This window comes from Cetorhinus maximus, chromosome 12 (assembly GCF_964194155.1).
Source record: "Cetorhinus maximus chromosome 12, sCetMax3.hap1.1, whole genome shotgun sequence".
Taxonomy (NCBI): domain Eukaryota; kingdom Metazoa; phylum Chordata; class Chondrichthyes; order Lamniformes; family Cetorhinidae; genus Cetorhinus; species Cetorhinus maximus.
This window is the reverse complement of record NC_135890.1, coordinates 65,445,420-65,463,259: the sequence shown is the minus strand read 5'-3', so window position 1 is coordinate 65,463,259 and position 17,840 is coordinate 65,445,420. Positions and strand designations below refer to the sequence as shown.

Here is a 17,840-nt window from a genome sequence, read left to right as displayed (position 1 = left end):
CATAGTTATACTCATGGAACCATACCTGACAGACAATGTGCCAGACATCACCATCACCATCCCTGGGTATGTCCTGTCCCACTAACAGGACAGACACACCAGAGGTAGCTGCACGGTGGTACATAATCGGGAAAGGGTTGCCCTGAACCCCATGAAGTCAAACATGAGCAAGGAAACCTCCTGCTGGCTACCTCAGCTGGTGAATCAGTACTCCTCCGTGCTGATCATCATTTGGAGGAAGCACTGAGGGTGGAAAAGGCAAGAACATACTCTTGTTGGGAGACTTCAATTTCCATCAGCAAGAGTGGCTCGGTAGCATCACGACTGACCAAGCTGGCCGAGTCCTAAATGACATAGCTGCGAGACTGGGTCTGCAGCAGGTGCTGAGGGAGCCCATAAGAGGGAAAATCCTACTTGACCTCGCTCTCACCAATCTACCTGTCACAGGTGTATCTGTCCATGATAGCACTGGTAGGAGTGACCACTTTTAGAGACAAAGTCCCGAATTCACATTGAGGAAACCCTCCATCGTGTTGTGTAGCACTACCACGTGCTAAATGGGATAGATTTCAAACAGATTTAGCAATTCAAAACTGGGCAACCATGAGGCATGATGGGCCATCAGCAAAACTGCGTACAACCACAAACTGTAATCTCATGGTTCGTCATATCCCCCACTCTACCATTACCATCAAGCTGGGGGATCAACCCTGATTCAAAGAAGAGTGCAGGAGGGCATGCCAGGAGCAGCACCAGGCATTCCCAAAACATGAGGTCTCAACCTGGTGAGGCTACAACACAGGACTACTTGCATGCCAAACAGCAGAAGCAGGATGCCATAGTCAGAGTTATGCAATTCCACAACCAACAGATCAGTTCTAAGCTCTGCAGTCCTGCCACATCCTGTCGTGAATGGCAGTGGACAATTAAACAACTAACTGGAGGAGGAGGCTCCACCAATATCCCCACCTTCAATGATGGGGGAGCCTAGCACATCAGTGCAAAAGGCAAAGCTGAAACATTCACAACCATCTTCAGCCAGAAGTGCTGAGTGGATGATCCATCTCGGCCTCCTCCTTGTTAAATTCCTTAAGAAACCTGTTTGGAGTACGGCCAAACTGCTGAATAAACAATGGATTGGTTACCACATTACTAACTACAATCCAAACTCACTTTACTGTCAGTAAGATCCAAAAGCCCCTTTTATATAAAAAAATTAAAACACGCAGGAAAGCCATTGTTCCTGGTCACCTTTTTAATCAATGGCTCACGTGGCATCCATCAGGTTCTGCAAATCTGTCAAATGCAGAAGATGACAGAAAGGGTCTTGGAATAATAAGTACTGACACATGTCACTTCATGACTAGCAAACAACTTGCTGTATTTAAATTGCCAGTGTTGGCAAGTGCCTTATTTATGTATTTCTCACTTGGTTACTTATGTAGCATGATCTCAGTTTTACCTGTACAGACATGGCATCACTGTGGTAAAATGCAAACAATAATGGAATAAAATACTTAAATCAAATCTAATCCCTCCAAGTAACACATACAGTTTGCCTCATGTTTCTATGCATCTCTTCAGGGAAGTGCCCCACACTTCCCAATATACCTTCCCAAAACCAGAACAACATGCCAACATGCAGCTGCTTCTGAATGATTTGAAGGTTTTTGCTTCCAGTAGCCTATCTAGAAGTTTATTCCACATTGCTCTTTGCATGGAAAAGAATTTCCAGACGCATTTTGAAATAATGTTTTTCATTTGGAACACTGATCTTATGTATTTCTATGATGTCCTCTTTTTACCATCACAGCCTTTCAAGTTCTTCTTCGTTTTCTTATAACGCAGTCTTCTAGCATAGCAATTCATCTCATGGCTCACCTACACGCCATTCAGGGCTGGTGTTTAAATGTGTTAGCGATTTAGTGACCATAACTGGACACAGTACTGAAAATGTGGTTGAACCAGAACACTGCACCATTTGAGCAGGAAATCCTCCAATTTCAGGTTTACTAATCTGACAGATTAATTCAGCCAAAGGCAGTAGCTGTTTTCTTTGTGTATATTGAGTTCTGCATCAAGAGACAGATTTGTCTGGCACCAAAGACTCAAGGTCGCAAAATTTGCCATCCATTCCCAGGGTTTAGCGTGATCTCTGTGCTATAACCATGGTTTTCCTGACATTTGTAGTCAGACAGAACAAGTTACAGGTGTGGGAGACAATCCACGAAGCTTTGCAGCTAAATTTCTATGTGAACAACTAGCACAGCATCATCAGCTTAGAGGAGCTCTCTGATCTGGATGCTGTATTTTTGTCTTCACTTTCAGCCTGGACAGATTGTAGAGCTTGCTGTCTGATCGAATGTGCAGGTAAACCCCTTCTGAATCTGCAGAGAAGGCAAAGGTCAGGAGCACAGAAAAGAAAGTACCAAATATTAATGGAGGCTAGGGCACAGGCCTGTTTCAATCCATTCTTCACCCTGAAACTGTCAGGAATGGTGCCATCAAATGGGACGTGCATGGAAAAACATCAAGCTGACCCTTTGGACCAAGATGCTGGTTTATGAGGCCTGTGTTCTCAGTGCCCTGTTGTACGGCTGTGAAACATGTATGACTTACAGCTATCAAGGATGGAGGCACAACAACTTTCATCTTCATTGTTGCATTCTTGGCATCTCATGGAAGGACAAAATCACAAACGTGACAGTCCTCTCTGAACCTATTTCGAAACCTGGTAATATTAAGTTCTCTATTATTTATGTTACAGCAGAATATTCCATATAGGCTGGAGGGAATTACCATTTCCCCAGGAACTTTTTTTAAGGCATCAGACATCTGATCCAGCAAAGACTCCTTCTCTGATAACTGCAGGCCAGTTAGAACCAGGAGCCTGTCCATAACGGGCACAGACTACTAACTTAAACAGTAACACCCATCCAGGGGTCCCCAAATTGAATTTTGTCAACCTTTTATTCAATTTAATCCACGATACATCAGTATTCCAAAATCTATTACATTCAGATGAGGCTTCATCTTTCTTGTAGATTTACCTTCATCACTATCCAACTGACTGGCATCATCTCAGAAAATACCTTACTTCTGATTTTACTTAGAGCGGGACGCAGCAAATGCCAAGGTCATAGCTTATTTTCTCTTGGCCAAGTGGTAATCAATGTCTACTTTTATCAACATCATGCTTCTGCTGGTCACATGGTTGAGACTCTAAGGTCACTGTGGGGTTGGGGGGGGGGGGGGGGGGGGGGGGCCCCCTCTGGTGGGGGTAATCATACCCTGACAATTTAAACTTGTTTTCTGCCATTTTCCACAATGGCCACTAGGATTTCAGTTATGTATCTGAAAAAAAGTGTCAGTTTCCAAGCTTCACCTTTAGGCAATCATCCTCACATCAGCATATCAGATAGCCAGGTGGCGAAGGAAAGAACTGCAACTAGTCTTAAAAGCTCATAAATGTATAATTTACAGAGATGCACATCATATTGTGCACTTCCAATCCAACCACCAAAGGCTCAGCCTGCTCCTACACGAGCTCCGGTGTTTCTCCAGTTCATGTCCATCATCTGAATACAATTAAACACCTAATTAATATGCAATTAACATTGTGGGTTCATGCCTCACTTGAAACTTTAGCACATAATCTCAGCTGATAATTCCCAGCTGAGGTCGACAAGGCTGGAGGTCAATGTCTGGTCAAGAAGCTCACTAAACTCTTTAAACCTACATGGGGGCAAGGAACTATCCGCAAGAATACAAAGATGCCTCCACTGTCCACCTGTACAAGTGGAAAGGAACTTGCCAATCTTGCGACAGTCACAGAGGAATCTCACTATTATCTATCGCCAGCAAGATCTTTGCCAGAATCCTTCTGAACCGCTTCGGGCAACACCTCGACCAGGATCTGCTGCCCAAGAGTCAGTACGGTTTCAGAAAACCGATATTTTGTTTTCAGTAAGACAGCTCCAGAAATGTCAAGAACAGTAATTGGGCCTCTACAATTTGTTGCCAGTCTTTGACACAGTCAGACGTGAGGGCCTTGGAAGGTAATGGAGAAATTTAGCTGCCCTAAGAAATTCATCACAACGGTTCGACTGTTCCATGACGGCATGCTTGCACCAGTCCTGGATGATGGTGAGTCTTCCAACCCATTCCCAGTCACTAATGGGCTGCGTGTTAGTACCAACCCGCTTCAGCTTGTTTTTCTCCGCCTTGCTCTCCAAAGTCTTCCATGGTGGTGATTCTGGCACCAAGATCAGATATCGCATGGCTGGGAAGCTGCTCAATATGAGACAACTCCAGGGCAAAGACCAAGGTCTCCAAGAACATAGATCTCGATTTCCTACTTACCGATGACTATGCACTAGTTGCCAGTTCAGAGCTAGACATGCAATGTGGTATGGGCCTGTTCTCCAATGCATGTGACAACTTTCGCCTTACAATCAGCACAAAGAAAACTGAAGTAATGTACCAGCCTGCTCTCAGAAAGCCCTATCTCAAGTCCAAGATTTCAGTCCATGACCAGAACCTGTCAGCAATGGATAAGTTCACCCATCTTAGCAGCACATTTTCTCACGCTATATTAATGTCGAGACACATGCACGAACTGCCAAAGCAAGGGTCACCTTTGGAAGACTTCAAACGTCAGTCTGAGAATGTTGAGGTGCAAGTCTGCCTACCAAACTGAAAGTCTATAGAGCAATAGTCCTGTACACTCTGCCCTATGGATGTGAAACTTGGAATGTGTACCTGTGTCATGCCAAGAAGCTCAACCATTTTCACGCGAGCTGCCTTCGGAAGCTTCTGAAGACCAGATGATAGGACAAAATACCAGATACTCAGGTGCTCAGCCGAGCTGGCATACCAAGCAACCACACCATATTGAGACAGTCACAACTGAATTGGGTTGGTCATGTAATCAGAATGCCTGATACTCGCTTGCCAAAGCAAATCTTCTATGGAGAGCTCAAGTCTGGATTGTGCTCTCATGACAGTCAAAGGGAGTACTATAAGTTAATACATCAGTGCAGGACTGGGCAAGTGCTGAAATGTTAGAGGTGCCAGGTTTCAGATGAGATGTTACATCAATGCCACATCTGTTCTTTCAGGTGGATATAAAAGTTCCTATGGCATTAATCAAAGAGCAGCAGGGTATGTTTTCCGGTGTCTTGGCTAACAGTTATTCCTCAAGTTTCCGGGACAATGTGATGCACAAATTAGCTACTGCATTTTTTTACGTTACACCACGGAACACACTCCTAAAGTACTTCATTGGCTACGAAGAGCTTTGGGGCATCCTAATCTGCTTTATAAATGCAAGTTACTTTCTTCCTTGTTCCAATTTGCCAACCAGTGGAAATACCTTTTTCAATATTTACCCTGTAAAAACCTTTCAAATTTTGAAAACCTGCTAGATTCCTCCCCAATATCAGAACGCACTCTTACAATTTTGACAATTAAGAAATTAAAAGCAGAATTAGCAGCTTTTGTAAGAGGCAATTTCACATATCCACCACTTTAACAAGTTTCAGTGGTAACAGCAACATGCAAATAGTTAAATCACGATAACGAAAGCTGCAAAAATTCACAAAAGTTTAGTTTCTGTTCACTGAAGGTTAAGCAGCAATATACAGGAAATGCATGAAACCACAGTTAACTTGCTGACCACACATTCACCACTTTCTGTTCAGTAAATTAACCACAACAAAATTGTGGCTCAATAGTGAACGATAACTGGTCTCATAACAACCAAATAGTGACAGCATAATAATGAGAATGAGAGTTGTGGCCATAGCCATTACAAACTATTAGCCAGTGATTATTCCAAAGCTATACCAGGCTACTCAATTACTGGTACTTTAGCCAGTTCACTATCAAAGTGGTGTTTTCCCGATTGAATGAGGACTATCAGCCAGTTCATAGAGTGATTTAACCATATAAACTTCAGAAGTAGAGCCAAACCAAGAACATATTCAAAAAAGCAGAACTGATAAAGTGCATCCAACAGGGACATCCAGTGATCATTTATTTCTCCTGTGCTCAAACCACCATCTTTGGCTGGATCAGGGATCAGTACAATTCCTTTCTGAATACTAGAAGTCAGTCAACAATTACAGTCAGTGACTAAACTGTTGCAAAATATTAGAAGGCTCAGCACCTATGTGAATATATGTTATCCTGCCCCCTGCTCCATACTGCAGCCTCAGAGTATGCTTATTGTACTCATAGCTCAATTTAAATTTGCAGAGCTTGCATTCATTATTTGCTTGAAGCAAATCTGTTCAGCAAAAATAGTTGTGAATTTTTTTAAACAGTAAAATAACAAATGTATTTCAACAAGTTTCTTACTTTATCATTTCTTTTATTTCTTCAATTTCATTTTTAAAAATAACTTACATTCTTTTCAAAATGAGTAATATTTGGCGCTGCAAACTGCAAGATCTACTGGCTCTTTCAGTCAAGTTTGATGCCCCCTCATTGATTTCTGACTGTCCGGTTCATTTACGTTGTATGATGGACTTCAGAGTACCAACAAAACATTCAGCTCGGGATGGTAACAGATCACATAAGTCAATCCGACTATTAAGACGATCACTGAAACATATCAACTTCCCTAGCAGCTCACAGTAAGGGAGAACAAAAAAGGCAAGAAACTTCAGTATTAACAGCATAATGATAGTATTTTATAGGAGGCCAGAATGATAGTGTTCAATGGGTTGCATGGCCTGCTTATGTGCTGTAAAATTCTTTCTTTCTAGAATTACAAAGCATATGGTTACAATACCAGTGTCACATTAGGCCCCTGGCAGTTAGCTTTTTGGTTGACAAGCAGATCCGGGGTCCAGGCTCGTGGTAACAGTGGTCAGATACATTTCTCATCAGGCAAAAGAAATTTAAGGTGCAACATCCTAAGATAACTAGTTCTCCCTAATATAGTTCCAAAAGAAAAAACTCAAGAATATCTAAGTAAATGAAGTTTCTATCGGTCAGTACTTAAGATCATACTGTTTTACTTCATTATGCTAAGGTTGAGCTCTGGGTGGGAGGTGCAGGAGTCTGAAGACCAACATATGACACAATGGGCAAAGAGATACAACAATTTCTTGTGACCCATTTTCTACCATGGCTTGTAACGTTAACATTAAGGTTCTTCCAGAACCTATATATAGCTTAGCAAAAAAATAATTACCTTAGTTAATGCTGCTGTCAACCCTGCTGTTTTCGAAGCCTTTGTAACGGTAGTTGCTGAAGAGCAGTTGTCCGGTTTAATTTTCTCAATGGTCTGCATTTTACAAGTACCCTGCACTTTGGATGCTGCAGGAGCGGACCTGCTTGCCTTCTTCATTCTGTGCTCACAGCTTGTGATACATTTACAGTTGAATCTGAAAAATAGATTAACCTGTGTGTTAAGGGATAAGGAATGAACAAGAAGCATTTGAAAGTTTAAGTTTGCTGGCTAATTTCAAAATCTAAATACAATTTTTAAAAAGTTGATTTTTTTTTAAACTTCCCATAAAATAATTACAATAAAAATGCGCTTTCCTCTGATTTTCTTCAAGGTACGGACACTTGTTGGCTACAAACCTCCTGCTACCCCTCTCAGCCACGTGCTTTTGGCTGGAGATAGTGCAGATCCGTTTAACGGAAAAGAGATAGACCAATAGTCTGATTAATTTGGAAATGGCAAGAAACAACAGATAATCCAGTAAATGCTATTAGACACAATGGGATTTCATACCAAGAGACTATGCTATAGCTGTTGAGCACAATTGTGTTCAGTGAAAGTTTCTTGGGAGACAACTTTAGCAACAGAACAGATGTGAAAAAGAAATAGTGAGGCCAAGAATATCAACAGATGAATGGGACTACGGGTTGAGTCAACAGTAAGGGGCTATAGTACTGCTGGTTAAACTTGCAAAACAATTCACTTCAATTTTTTACGACAATATTTTCACTGCCCCACCACTGGCCTTAGAGAAAAGATTGAATGATTCAGCCTTTACAACGCAGCAGGACTAAAACACGTGGCACCAAGGGTGTGTGATCTGAAATAAGTTAATAAATGTGGATTGGGATCACTAATGAAAGTGTGGATAAAGTTGCATGTTAAATAAAGAGCAAAATAAACAGAAAACAAGGCAGAAGGGTTAATCTGGCAGAGAGTGAAATATCAACAATAGCACAGATAAATCTGTTTCAGGGGATCTGCATGCCATGTGTTGTATGAATAGCTCTATTTTCCTCCAAAGAATTTGTTCCAGCCTCGAAAAAGATTTTTTGTGTAGAACAGGGGGAGAATGGAGAATCAGACATTGCAGTCACAAACTACTGAACATACTGTGATGGCCTTTGACCCGGAAGCAGTAAAGAAAATTTTTAATTTCTTTAAAAGATCTGTCAAATCTTTTTTTTGTTCATTTACGGGATGTGGGCATCACTCGCTAGGCCAGCATTATTGCCCATCCCTAATTGCCCTTGAGGTGATGATGGTGAGCTGCCTTTTTGAACTGCTGCAGTCCAAGTGTTGTAGGTACACCCACAGTGCTGTTAGGAAGGGAGTTCCAGGAATTTGACCCAGCGACAGTGAAGGAACGGCAGTATCTGTAATTGTTTTTAAGAATGTTTGAAAAAGACTTGAATCAACCAATTGTAATGGGATCAATTATAATTTTCTTGGAAAAGAAGAAATACTAATCCGTGTGACCTGGCAACCCTTGACTTGGAAGCAGTAGCAACAGGGAGTTAATTAAGAAAAAAGCCACGCAGCTGACAGACAGAGGAGAGCTACAAGCAGAGGAGCTGGAGGGTGAAGGTGATCGGGCCACAGATGCAGACACAGTTTAATTTGTGTTGATTCTGATTCCTGATAAAGTTATAAAAAGTGAAATTTTGTTGGTAATTTCTTCATTTGGGTACAACTTAGTAAATTTGGTTATTTTGGTTTACAGTACCCCCCACAGGGTTCGGAACAACACCTTGTTTGAGGACATTTTTACAACTCTCAACATCCCAAAGCACTTGACAGCCACTGATGCATTTAAGTGTAATCCCTCTTGTAATGTAAGAAATAGGGCAGTCACTTTGCACATACCAATATTCCACAACCAGCAATGAGAACCTGCTTACTGGGAGATAGTTTTATGAAATCTGTCTTTGAATAAAGGGAAGATATATAGAACAGTGCTACTACAAAGAGGCACTTAGAGAAAACCTAGAAACCAACAAAAGGTCAAAAGGGAAGCAACCTGCATTGCTTACATCAAATGTGGAATTGTTGGTCCAAGCTAGTTTCAACGTACCATGCATCAGTTTATAAAGTGCCATCATTATTGCATTAGGCTAATCATTCACCATACTAGTCAGTTTATCAATTGCAGTGCCAACTAATACTGAAACATCTGACATTCAGCAGGTTTGAGGCTGACGTGAGCCCTATAATATCCAATATCTTCTGCCAAACAATATGAGCTAGTGTGGAATATTTCTTGTTCCTTCATCATTTCTGCAGTACTGTTTACTTTACACCCTCTATAGCCGGGACCCAAGATTCCAATCCAATTGAAATAAATCATTTTGGGCATTCATATCATCAGGATAATCTTCCAGTGCATTCAACAAGCCAGTGAGCCAAGTTCGGTGCAAGACTCACACTTCAAGTTGGGTGATGGAAGCTAAAATTTCAGGTACCAGTCATGAGGATGGATCCATTTCAGATCTCCAGATCAGCAGATGGCATTAAACCGAAGGTTGAAGGGTTAGTCCCTGTAATCTATCCTAGGGACAACAAAGTTGACCAATGAAGTACTATAGTGAAGCATGTCTTAATCAACACAGAGATAAAAACTCAGTTCCTTCGCCTCCGTCGCATCTGTTCTGATGACGCTACCTTCAAAAACAGTTCCTCTGACATGTCCTCCTTCTTCCTTAACCGAGGTTTTCCACCCACGGTCGTTGACAGGGCCCTCAACCGTGTCCGGCCAATCTCCCGCGCATCCACCCTCACGCCTTCTCCTCCCTCCCAGAAACATGATAGGGTCCCCCTTGTCCTCACTTATCACCCTACCAGCCTCCGCATTCAAAGGATCATCCTCCGCCATTTCCGCCAACTCCAGCATGATGCCACCACCTTCATCTTCCCTTCACCCCCCGGCGGCATTCCGTAGGGATCGTTCCCTCCGGGACACCCTGGTCCACTCCTCCATCACCCCCTACTCCTCAACCCCCACCTATGGCACCTCCCCATGCCCACGCAGAAGATGCAACACCTGCCCCTTCACTTCCTCTCTCCTCACCGTCCAAGGGCCCAAACACTCCTTTCAAGTGAAGCAGCATTTCACTTGCATTTCCCCTAACTTAGTCTACTGCATTCGTTGCTCCCAATGCGGTCTCCTCTACATTGGAGAGACCAAACGCAAACTGGGCGACCGCTTTGCAGAACACCTGCAAGAAAGACCCAAACTTCCCTGTCGCTTGCCATTTTAACATTCCACCCTGCTCTCTTGCCCACATGTCTGTCCTTGGCTTGCTGCATTGTTCCAGTGAAGCCCAACACAAACTGGAGGAACAGCACCTCATCTTCCGACTAGGTACTTTACAGCCTTCCGGGCTGAATATTGAATTCAACAACTTTAGATCGTAAACTCCCCCTCCCCCCATCCCCACCCCATTTCCTCCCCCCCTCCCTTTTGTTTTTTTTTCAATAATTTATATAGATTTTTCTTTTCCCACCTATTTCCATTATTTTTAAATCTACAACTAATACCTTGTCAGTCTTTCCACCCCACTCCACTAGAGCTGTACCTCGAGTGTCCTGCCATCCATTCTTAATTAGCACTTTTCTTAGATAATATCACCACCTTCAACACCTCTTTGATCCTTTTGTCTGTGACATCTTTTGATTATCTGCTCCTATCACTGCTTGCTTGTCCCTACAACCACCCCACCCTCAACTTCTCTCCCCCCGCCCCCCACCTTAAACCAGCTTATATTTCACCCCTCCCCTAACTATACTTCAGTTCTGTTGAAGGGTCATGTGGACCTGAAACGTCGACTCTTTTCTTCTCCACCGATGCTACCAGACCTGCTGAGTTTTTCCAGGTAATTCTGTTCATGTCTTAATCAAGAAGATTGGAAAATGTTGAAGGTGAAAGTTCGATTTGGAGCTTTGAATAAGTAGTTTACATACTACCTTATACGTGCTACAGACAGTAATCACAGTTATTGTAAAAACCAAAACAAACATTTCCTTTATGGGCAGGCAACACAATACAGACACTTGCAAATTATAGGTGACAACAGTACATGGCATTATACATACTGGAGAGGGGGAGATCACCTAATTAAAATGACTGCTATAGGATGTGAAGCTTTTAGAATACTCTGCTTTTCCCCAACCTTGTGGATGATGGCAAAAGTGATCTGAATGTGAAGGCTGAATGAATCAGAAGGAATTCCAATAGTCCTATAGTTAAAAAGAATAACTTATAAAAGGCTAATAAAAGTTACAGAGCACTTGACAGGTCATTTTCATTTGTTTCTAGTTCAAGCTCATCTCATCCATGAGACCAATTCCTGCTCTTAAAATGCTGGCCACCTAACTTTCCTTTCCGGCCCTCATATTTGCTGAAATTGTAAATGGCTCTTCGTCCTCAGTTACTGCCCCCCTCCCTTTCAAAACTGTCATCATCACCCACTCCTTAAAAAAAAGTCACCTGTCCTTGAAAACTGTGGCTCAATCTCCAACCAGCCATTCCTCTCCAATGTTCTTAACGTATTACTGCCTCCCAAATCCATGCCCATCTTTCTGGTTTGGATCTCTCCATTCAGGCTCCCTTCCCTAGCACTGCATTGAAACGCCCCGACAAATTCAAAAATGACATCCTTGTTTTGTGACGATGAGCTCTGCAAGAATTTGACACCGGTTGAACATGCTATCCTCCTCCAAAGTCTCTCCTCCTTGTGCAGCTCAATGGGTCAGCTTAGTTGATTCCACTCAGAGAGAGTCAGAGCTTTGCCAGCAATGGCTTCACTTCCCACCCCTACGTCATTACCAGAGTTCCCCAAGGATCCACTCTTGCTCCCCCACCACTTTCTGATCTACATGCTGCCCTATGAGGGCATCCACTAGCACATGCGGTCAGGTTCCACAAATATGTTGATGATACCCAGCTCTACCTCCCCACCACCTCTTCAATGTCTATGTCATCAAACAGCTGATGTTAAATGATCCATAATTGTTTCTAGTTATGCACTGGAGAGACTAAAACCATTGTCTGTGGCCCATGCCACAAACGTTGTACCCTTTCTCCTAATTCCATTCCGTTCCCCAACCACTGTGTAAGATTGAATCAGATTGATTGCAACCTGGCACCCCATCCAACACCAAAGGTGAGCTTCTGATTCCATACTCTCTCCACCTATTATGACACAGCCAATGGTAAAGGCTGAGTTGTTCAAATCCCAGAGGGAAACTTGAAATAACTGCCGTAACTCATTTTTGCAGCTTTTATGTTTCAAGATGCAGGCTTTGAATTCAGCAGTAATAAGACCACCAAATCTCAAGAGGGTTTTTATAAAACTAAATTAAACAATTATTAATACAAGAAATATTGTAAACACATTCATACATCTACAAAATTACCACTATAATAACTACAAAAATCCCCTAATTAATCTGACTCTCAGTTACACCCCCGTTAAGACAACAGTAAATCTCATAGATTTAAAGAGACACCTGGCAGAGCACACCCTGGACCGTCGCAATCAAAATGAGTTTCTTTCAGCTCTGGGTCCTTGCAGACAGCAGCTTGAGGCTTATAGGCTGGAGGCTTCTCACACTTGTTGGGTCTTAAAATGCCTCTACCTTACACACAATTTCCTTTCTCCTTTATACATATATTTCTCTTGGAATGTAAGTTTTCCATTGTATCACTAGGCTTTTAACTTTACCTCTTCTAACAATAGCATCCCTTCATCCCACCATTTTAATTAGTAAGCTGAAAAAAAATGAACACATTGCTTTGCGTCTTCTAGTTAGGTGGAAGATTTCGCCCGCAGTCTTGAATAGTTTCTTTTAAAAAATGTAAATTTACACTTTACCTTTCCACCCTCCTTACGTTTATCTGATTAACATCTCAAAACTACTATACATCAAAGCACCCAGACTAGCTGGCTTTAATCCAATTAAGACACACACTGACATACACATGGACACAGACCCCACTAGAGCTCTATTTTAAAATAATTTCTAATAACATTATTATGGGGAGGTGATGGCGTAGTGGTTGAACATCACTTGGAGAAAGCACTGAGGGTGGCAAGGGCACAGAATGTACTCTGGGTGGGGGACTTCAATGTCCATCACCAAGAGTGGCTCAGTAGAATCACTACTGACTGAGCTGGCCAAGTCCTAAATGACATAGCTACTCGACTGGATCTGTGGCAGGTGGTGAGGGAACCAACAAGAGGGAAAAACATGCTTGGAACCTATCCTCACCAACCTGCCTGCCACAATGCATCTGTCCATGACAGTATCAGTAGGAGTGGCCATCGCACAGTCGCTGTGGAGGCGAAGTCCCGTCTTCACATTGAGGATACCCTCCATCGTGTTGTGTGGCACTACCACCATGCTAAAAGGGATAGATTTCGAACAGATCTAGCAACTCAAGACTGGGCATCCATGAGGCGCTGTGGGACATCAGCAGCAGCAGAATTGTACTCGAACACAATCTATAACCTCATTGCCTGGCATATCCCCAACTCTACCATTACCATCAAGCCAGGGGATCAACCCTGGTTCAATGAAGAGTGCAGCAGGGCATGCCAGGAGCAGCACCAGGCATACCTAAAAATGAAGTGTCAACCTGGTGAAGCTGTGACACAGGACTACTTGCGTGCCTGAGATGAGGAGAAATTTCTTCACCCAGAGAATGGTGAGCCTGTGGAATTTGTTACCACAGAAAGTAGTTGAGGCCAAAACATTGTATGTTTTCAAGAAGGAGTTAGATATAGCTCTTGGGGAAAAAGGGATCAAAGGATATGGGGAGAAAGCAGGAGCTATTGAGTTGGATGATCAGCCATGAACATAATGAATGGTGGAGCAGGCTCGAAGGGCCGAATGGCCTACTCCTGCTCCTAGTTTCTATGTTCTAAATGCCAAACAGCATAAGCAGCAAATGATAGACAAAGCTAAGTGATCCCACAACCAACGAATCAGATCTAAGCTCTGCAGTCCTGCCACATCCAGTCGTGAATGATGGTGGACAATTAAACAACTCACTGGAGGAGGCGGCTCTACAAATACCCCCATCCTCAATGATGCAGGAGACCAGCACATCAGTGCAAAAGATAAGGCTGAAGCATTCGCAACAACCTTCAGCCAGAAGTGCCGAATAGATGATCCATCTCGGCCTCCTCCGGAGGTCTCCAGGATCACAGATGCCAGTCTTCAGCCACTCAACGTGATATCAAGAAACAGTTGAAGGCACTGGATCCTGCAAAGGGCAATGGGCCCTGACAATATTCCGGCAATAGTACTGAAGACTTGTGCTCCAGAACTTGCCGCGCCCCTAGCCAAGCTGTCCCAGTACAGCTACAACACTGGCATCTACCCGCTCATGTGGAAAATTGTCCAAATATGTCCTGTACACAAAATGCAGGACAAATCCAACCCAGCCAATTACCACCCCGTCAGTCTACTCTCAATCATCAGTAAAGTAATGGAAGGGGTCATCAACAGTGCTATCAAGCAGCTCTTGCTTAGTAATAACCTGCTCACTGACCTCATTACAGACAAAAGAGCTGAACTCCCAAGGTGAGGTGAGAGTGACTGCCCTCGACATCAACGCAGCATTTGACCGATTGTGGCATCAAAGAGCCCAACAAAACTGGAGTCAATGGGAACTCTCCGCTGGTTGGAGTCATACCTAGTACAAAGGTAGATGGTTGTGGTTGTTGAAGGTCAGTCATCTCAGCTTTTTTTTATTATTCATCATGGGATGCGGTGGGTGTTGCTAAAGGACATTAGTGAACCAGATGGGTTTTTACGACAATCGACAATGGTTTCTTGGTCATCATCAGTTTCTTATTTCCAGATTTTTATTGAATTCAAATTTTACCATCTGCCGTGGGGGGATTCAAAGCCAGGTCCCCAGAGCATTACCCTGGATCTCTGGAGTATTAGTCCAGTGACAATACCACTACGCCACCACCTCCCCTAAGGAGGCTTCAGGACATCACTGCAGGAGTTCCTCAGGGTAGTGTCCTCGGCCCAACCATCTTCAGCTGCTTCATCAATGATCTTCTCTCCATCATAAGGTCAGAAGTGGGGATGTTCGCTGATGATTGCATAATGTTCAGCACCATTCGCGATTCATCAGATACTGAAGCAGTCCATGTCCAAATGCAGCAAGACCTGGACAATACCCAGGCTTGGGCTGATAAATGGCAAGTAACATTCGTGCCACACAAGTGCCAGACAATGGCCACCTCCAACAAGACAGAATCCAACCATCACCCCTCAATGTTAAATGGCATTATCATCACTGAATCCCCACTATCAACATCCTGGGGATTACCATTGGCCAGAAACTGAACTGGACTAGCCATATAAATACTGTAGCTACAAGAGCAGGTCAGAGGCTAGGGATCGTGCGATGAGTAGCTCATCTTCTGACTCCCAAAGCCTGTCCACCATCTACAAGGCACAAGTCAGGAGTGTGATGGAATACTCTCCACTTGCCTGGATGAGTGCAGCTCCCACAACATTGAAGAAGCTTGACACTATCCAGGACAAAGCAGCCACCTTGATTGGCAGCACATCCACAAACATTCACTCCCTCCACCACTGACGCACAGTAGCAGCAGTGTGTACCATTTACAAGATGCTAAGCATCAACTCACTAAGGCTCCTTAGACAACACCTTCCAAACCCACAACCACTACCACCAGAAGGATAAGGGCAGCAGATACATGGAAACACCACCACCTGGAGGTTCCTCTCCAAGTCACTCACCATCCTGACTTGGAAATATATCACCATTCCTTCATTGTCGCTGGGTCAAAATCCTGGAACTCCCTTCCTAACAGCGCTGTGGGTGTACCTACACCACAGGGACTGCAGCGGTTCAAGAAGGCAGCTCACCACCACCTTCTCAAGGGCAACCAGGGATGGGCAATAAACGCTGGCAAAGCCAGCGAAGCCTACATTCCGTGAATGAATTAAAAAAAAATCTTCTTGAGAATATCTTCTGCACTGCCTACTCTCACTTCCTTAACAGTGTCCATTTCCACACCTCCACAGTCCATATGCTGCTAAAACTCTCATCCTCTTGTTCAGATTCCTTTATAGGTTCACTGTTCACTATCTCTAACCTCCTACAGACTTGCAACCTTCCCCTCTCAAACTCTGTCATCTGACTCTGGGCTCCTGTGTATGTCACCCTATCATCCCCATCTTAGCCACCTGTGCTTTCAACAATCTTGGTTCTCAGATTTCCTTCTTTTTTCAAGGCTCTGCTTCAAACCTCCTCTTTGAACAAACTTTTATCCACATCTGCTAATATCACCTGCTTTGGCTTGGTGTCCAAATTTTTGATTACACCACCATGAACCACAACTTGCATTTGTATAGTATTTTTAATGTAGTAAAACATCTCCAGATGTTTCACAGGACCAATATTGAACAAAAGTAGGACAGGGGACCAAAAGTTTGGTCAAAGAAGTAGGTTTTAAGGAACAGCTTAAATGAGGGGAAAGAGGTAGAAACATGGAGAGGTTTAGGGAGGGAATTCCAGAGCTTGGTCCTAGACAGTGGAAAGCATGGCCACTGTGGTGCAATGAAAGAATATGGAACGCATAGGAGGCCAGAACTGAAGAAATTGTGGAGAGTTGTAGGGATGAAGGAACTTACAGAGATTCAGAGAGGAAAAGCTATGGAAGGATTTGAATTTTAAAATGGAGGCAGCACGCATCTGAAATAGGACCAATGATAGACCTTTGAGGGACTCCAGAGGTCAGTGTATGGGAGCAGGAAGTTATTGCAAGTGATACTCTAGCTACAAATGGATAGATAAGAATGAAAACAGACAAGTGCAGTCCTGCCAATCTTGACAACAGAGGTGAGGCATTGGAGGAGGAATGATAGTCAACCATGTCAAAGGCTGAAGACAGGTCAATAAGAATGAGGATGGATAGTGCACCATGGTCAAAAGTGACATAGAATGTCATTTATGACTTTGATAAGGGCCATTTCAGTGCTGTGGCGGGGCAGAAATCTAATTGAGAGATTCAAACATAGGGTCATGGGAAACATGGGCATGGAACTTGGACGTGACATGATGTTAAAGGACTTTGGAGAGAAAAGAGAGGTTGGTGGTGGCGCAGAAATTTGCAAGGACAGAGGTGTGAAGGGTGTTTATTTTTAGGGTGGTTGTGATGACAGCAAATTTGAAGGGGGCAGGAGTGATGGTACAAGAGCAGAGGAAACCATTTGCAATATCAGCTAACATGGGGCCAAGAAGGGAAGCTGGGTGTTCATCAGTTTGGTCGGAATAGGATCAAGAGAGCAAATTAGCCTCATGGACATAAGGAGTTTGAAGACTGTTAGACCCAACTTTGAACTCTGTACAACTGAAGCATTACTTCCACTTTGTAATTCACCTCTTGAGATAATAACCAACATTTACCCACTGAACTACAGGGGCACTGTGTAACAGCATTCATGTCATTAAATGAAACATCTTCCCGGCTACATGCAGCTGATTTAAGATAAAGGCAAAATACTACGGATGCTGGAAATCTGAAACAGAAACAAAAATGCTGGAAAAACT

At 43.2% G+C, this 17,840-nt stretch overlaps 1 protein-coding gene across 10 annotated transcripts in view; it reads right to left on the bottom strand.

Moving 5' to 3' along the window:
• The window catches only part of specc1la (sperm antigen with calponin homology and coiled-coil domains 1-like a), a 376,439-nt gene that overhangs the window by 309,535 nt on the left and 49,064 nt on the right, over positions 1–17,840 (bottom strand). For 6 of the 10 annotated variants that reach the window (XM_078553769.1, XM_078553778.1, XM_078553770.1 and 3 more), the window contains 2 exons: positions 9,662–9,786; positions 7,202–7,394 (listed from right to left, as the gene is read on the bottom strand). In XM_078553769.1, coding sequence (XP_078409895.1) covers positions 7,202–7,357 — 156 coding nt within the window. In that variant the 5' untranslated portion in view covers positions 7,358–7,394; positions 9,662–9,786. The remainder of the gene's footprint in view (positions 1–7,201; positions 7,395–9,661; positions 9,787–17,840) is intronic. The other 4 variants (XM_078553774.1, XM_078553773.1, XM_078553771.1 and 1 more) reach the window with 1 other exon arrangement.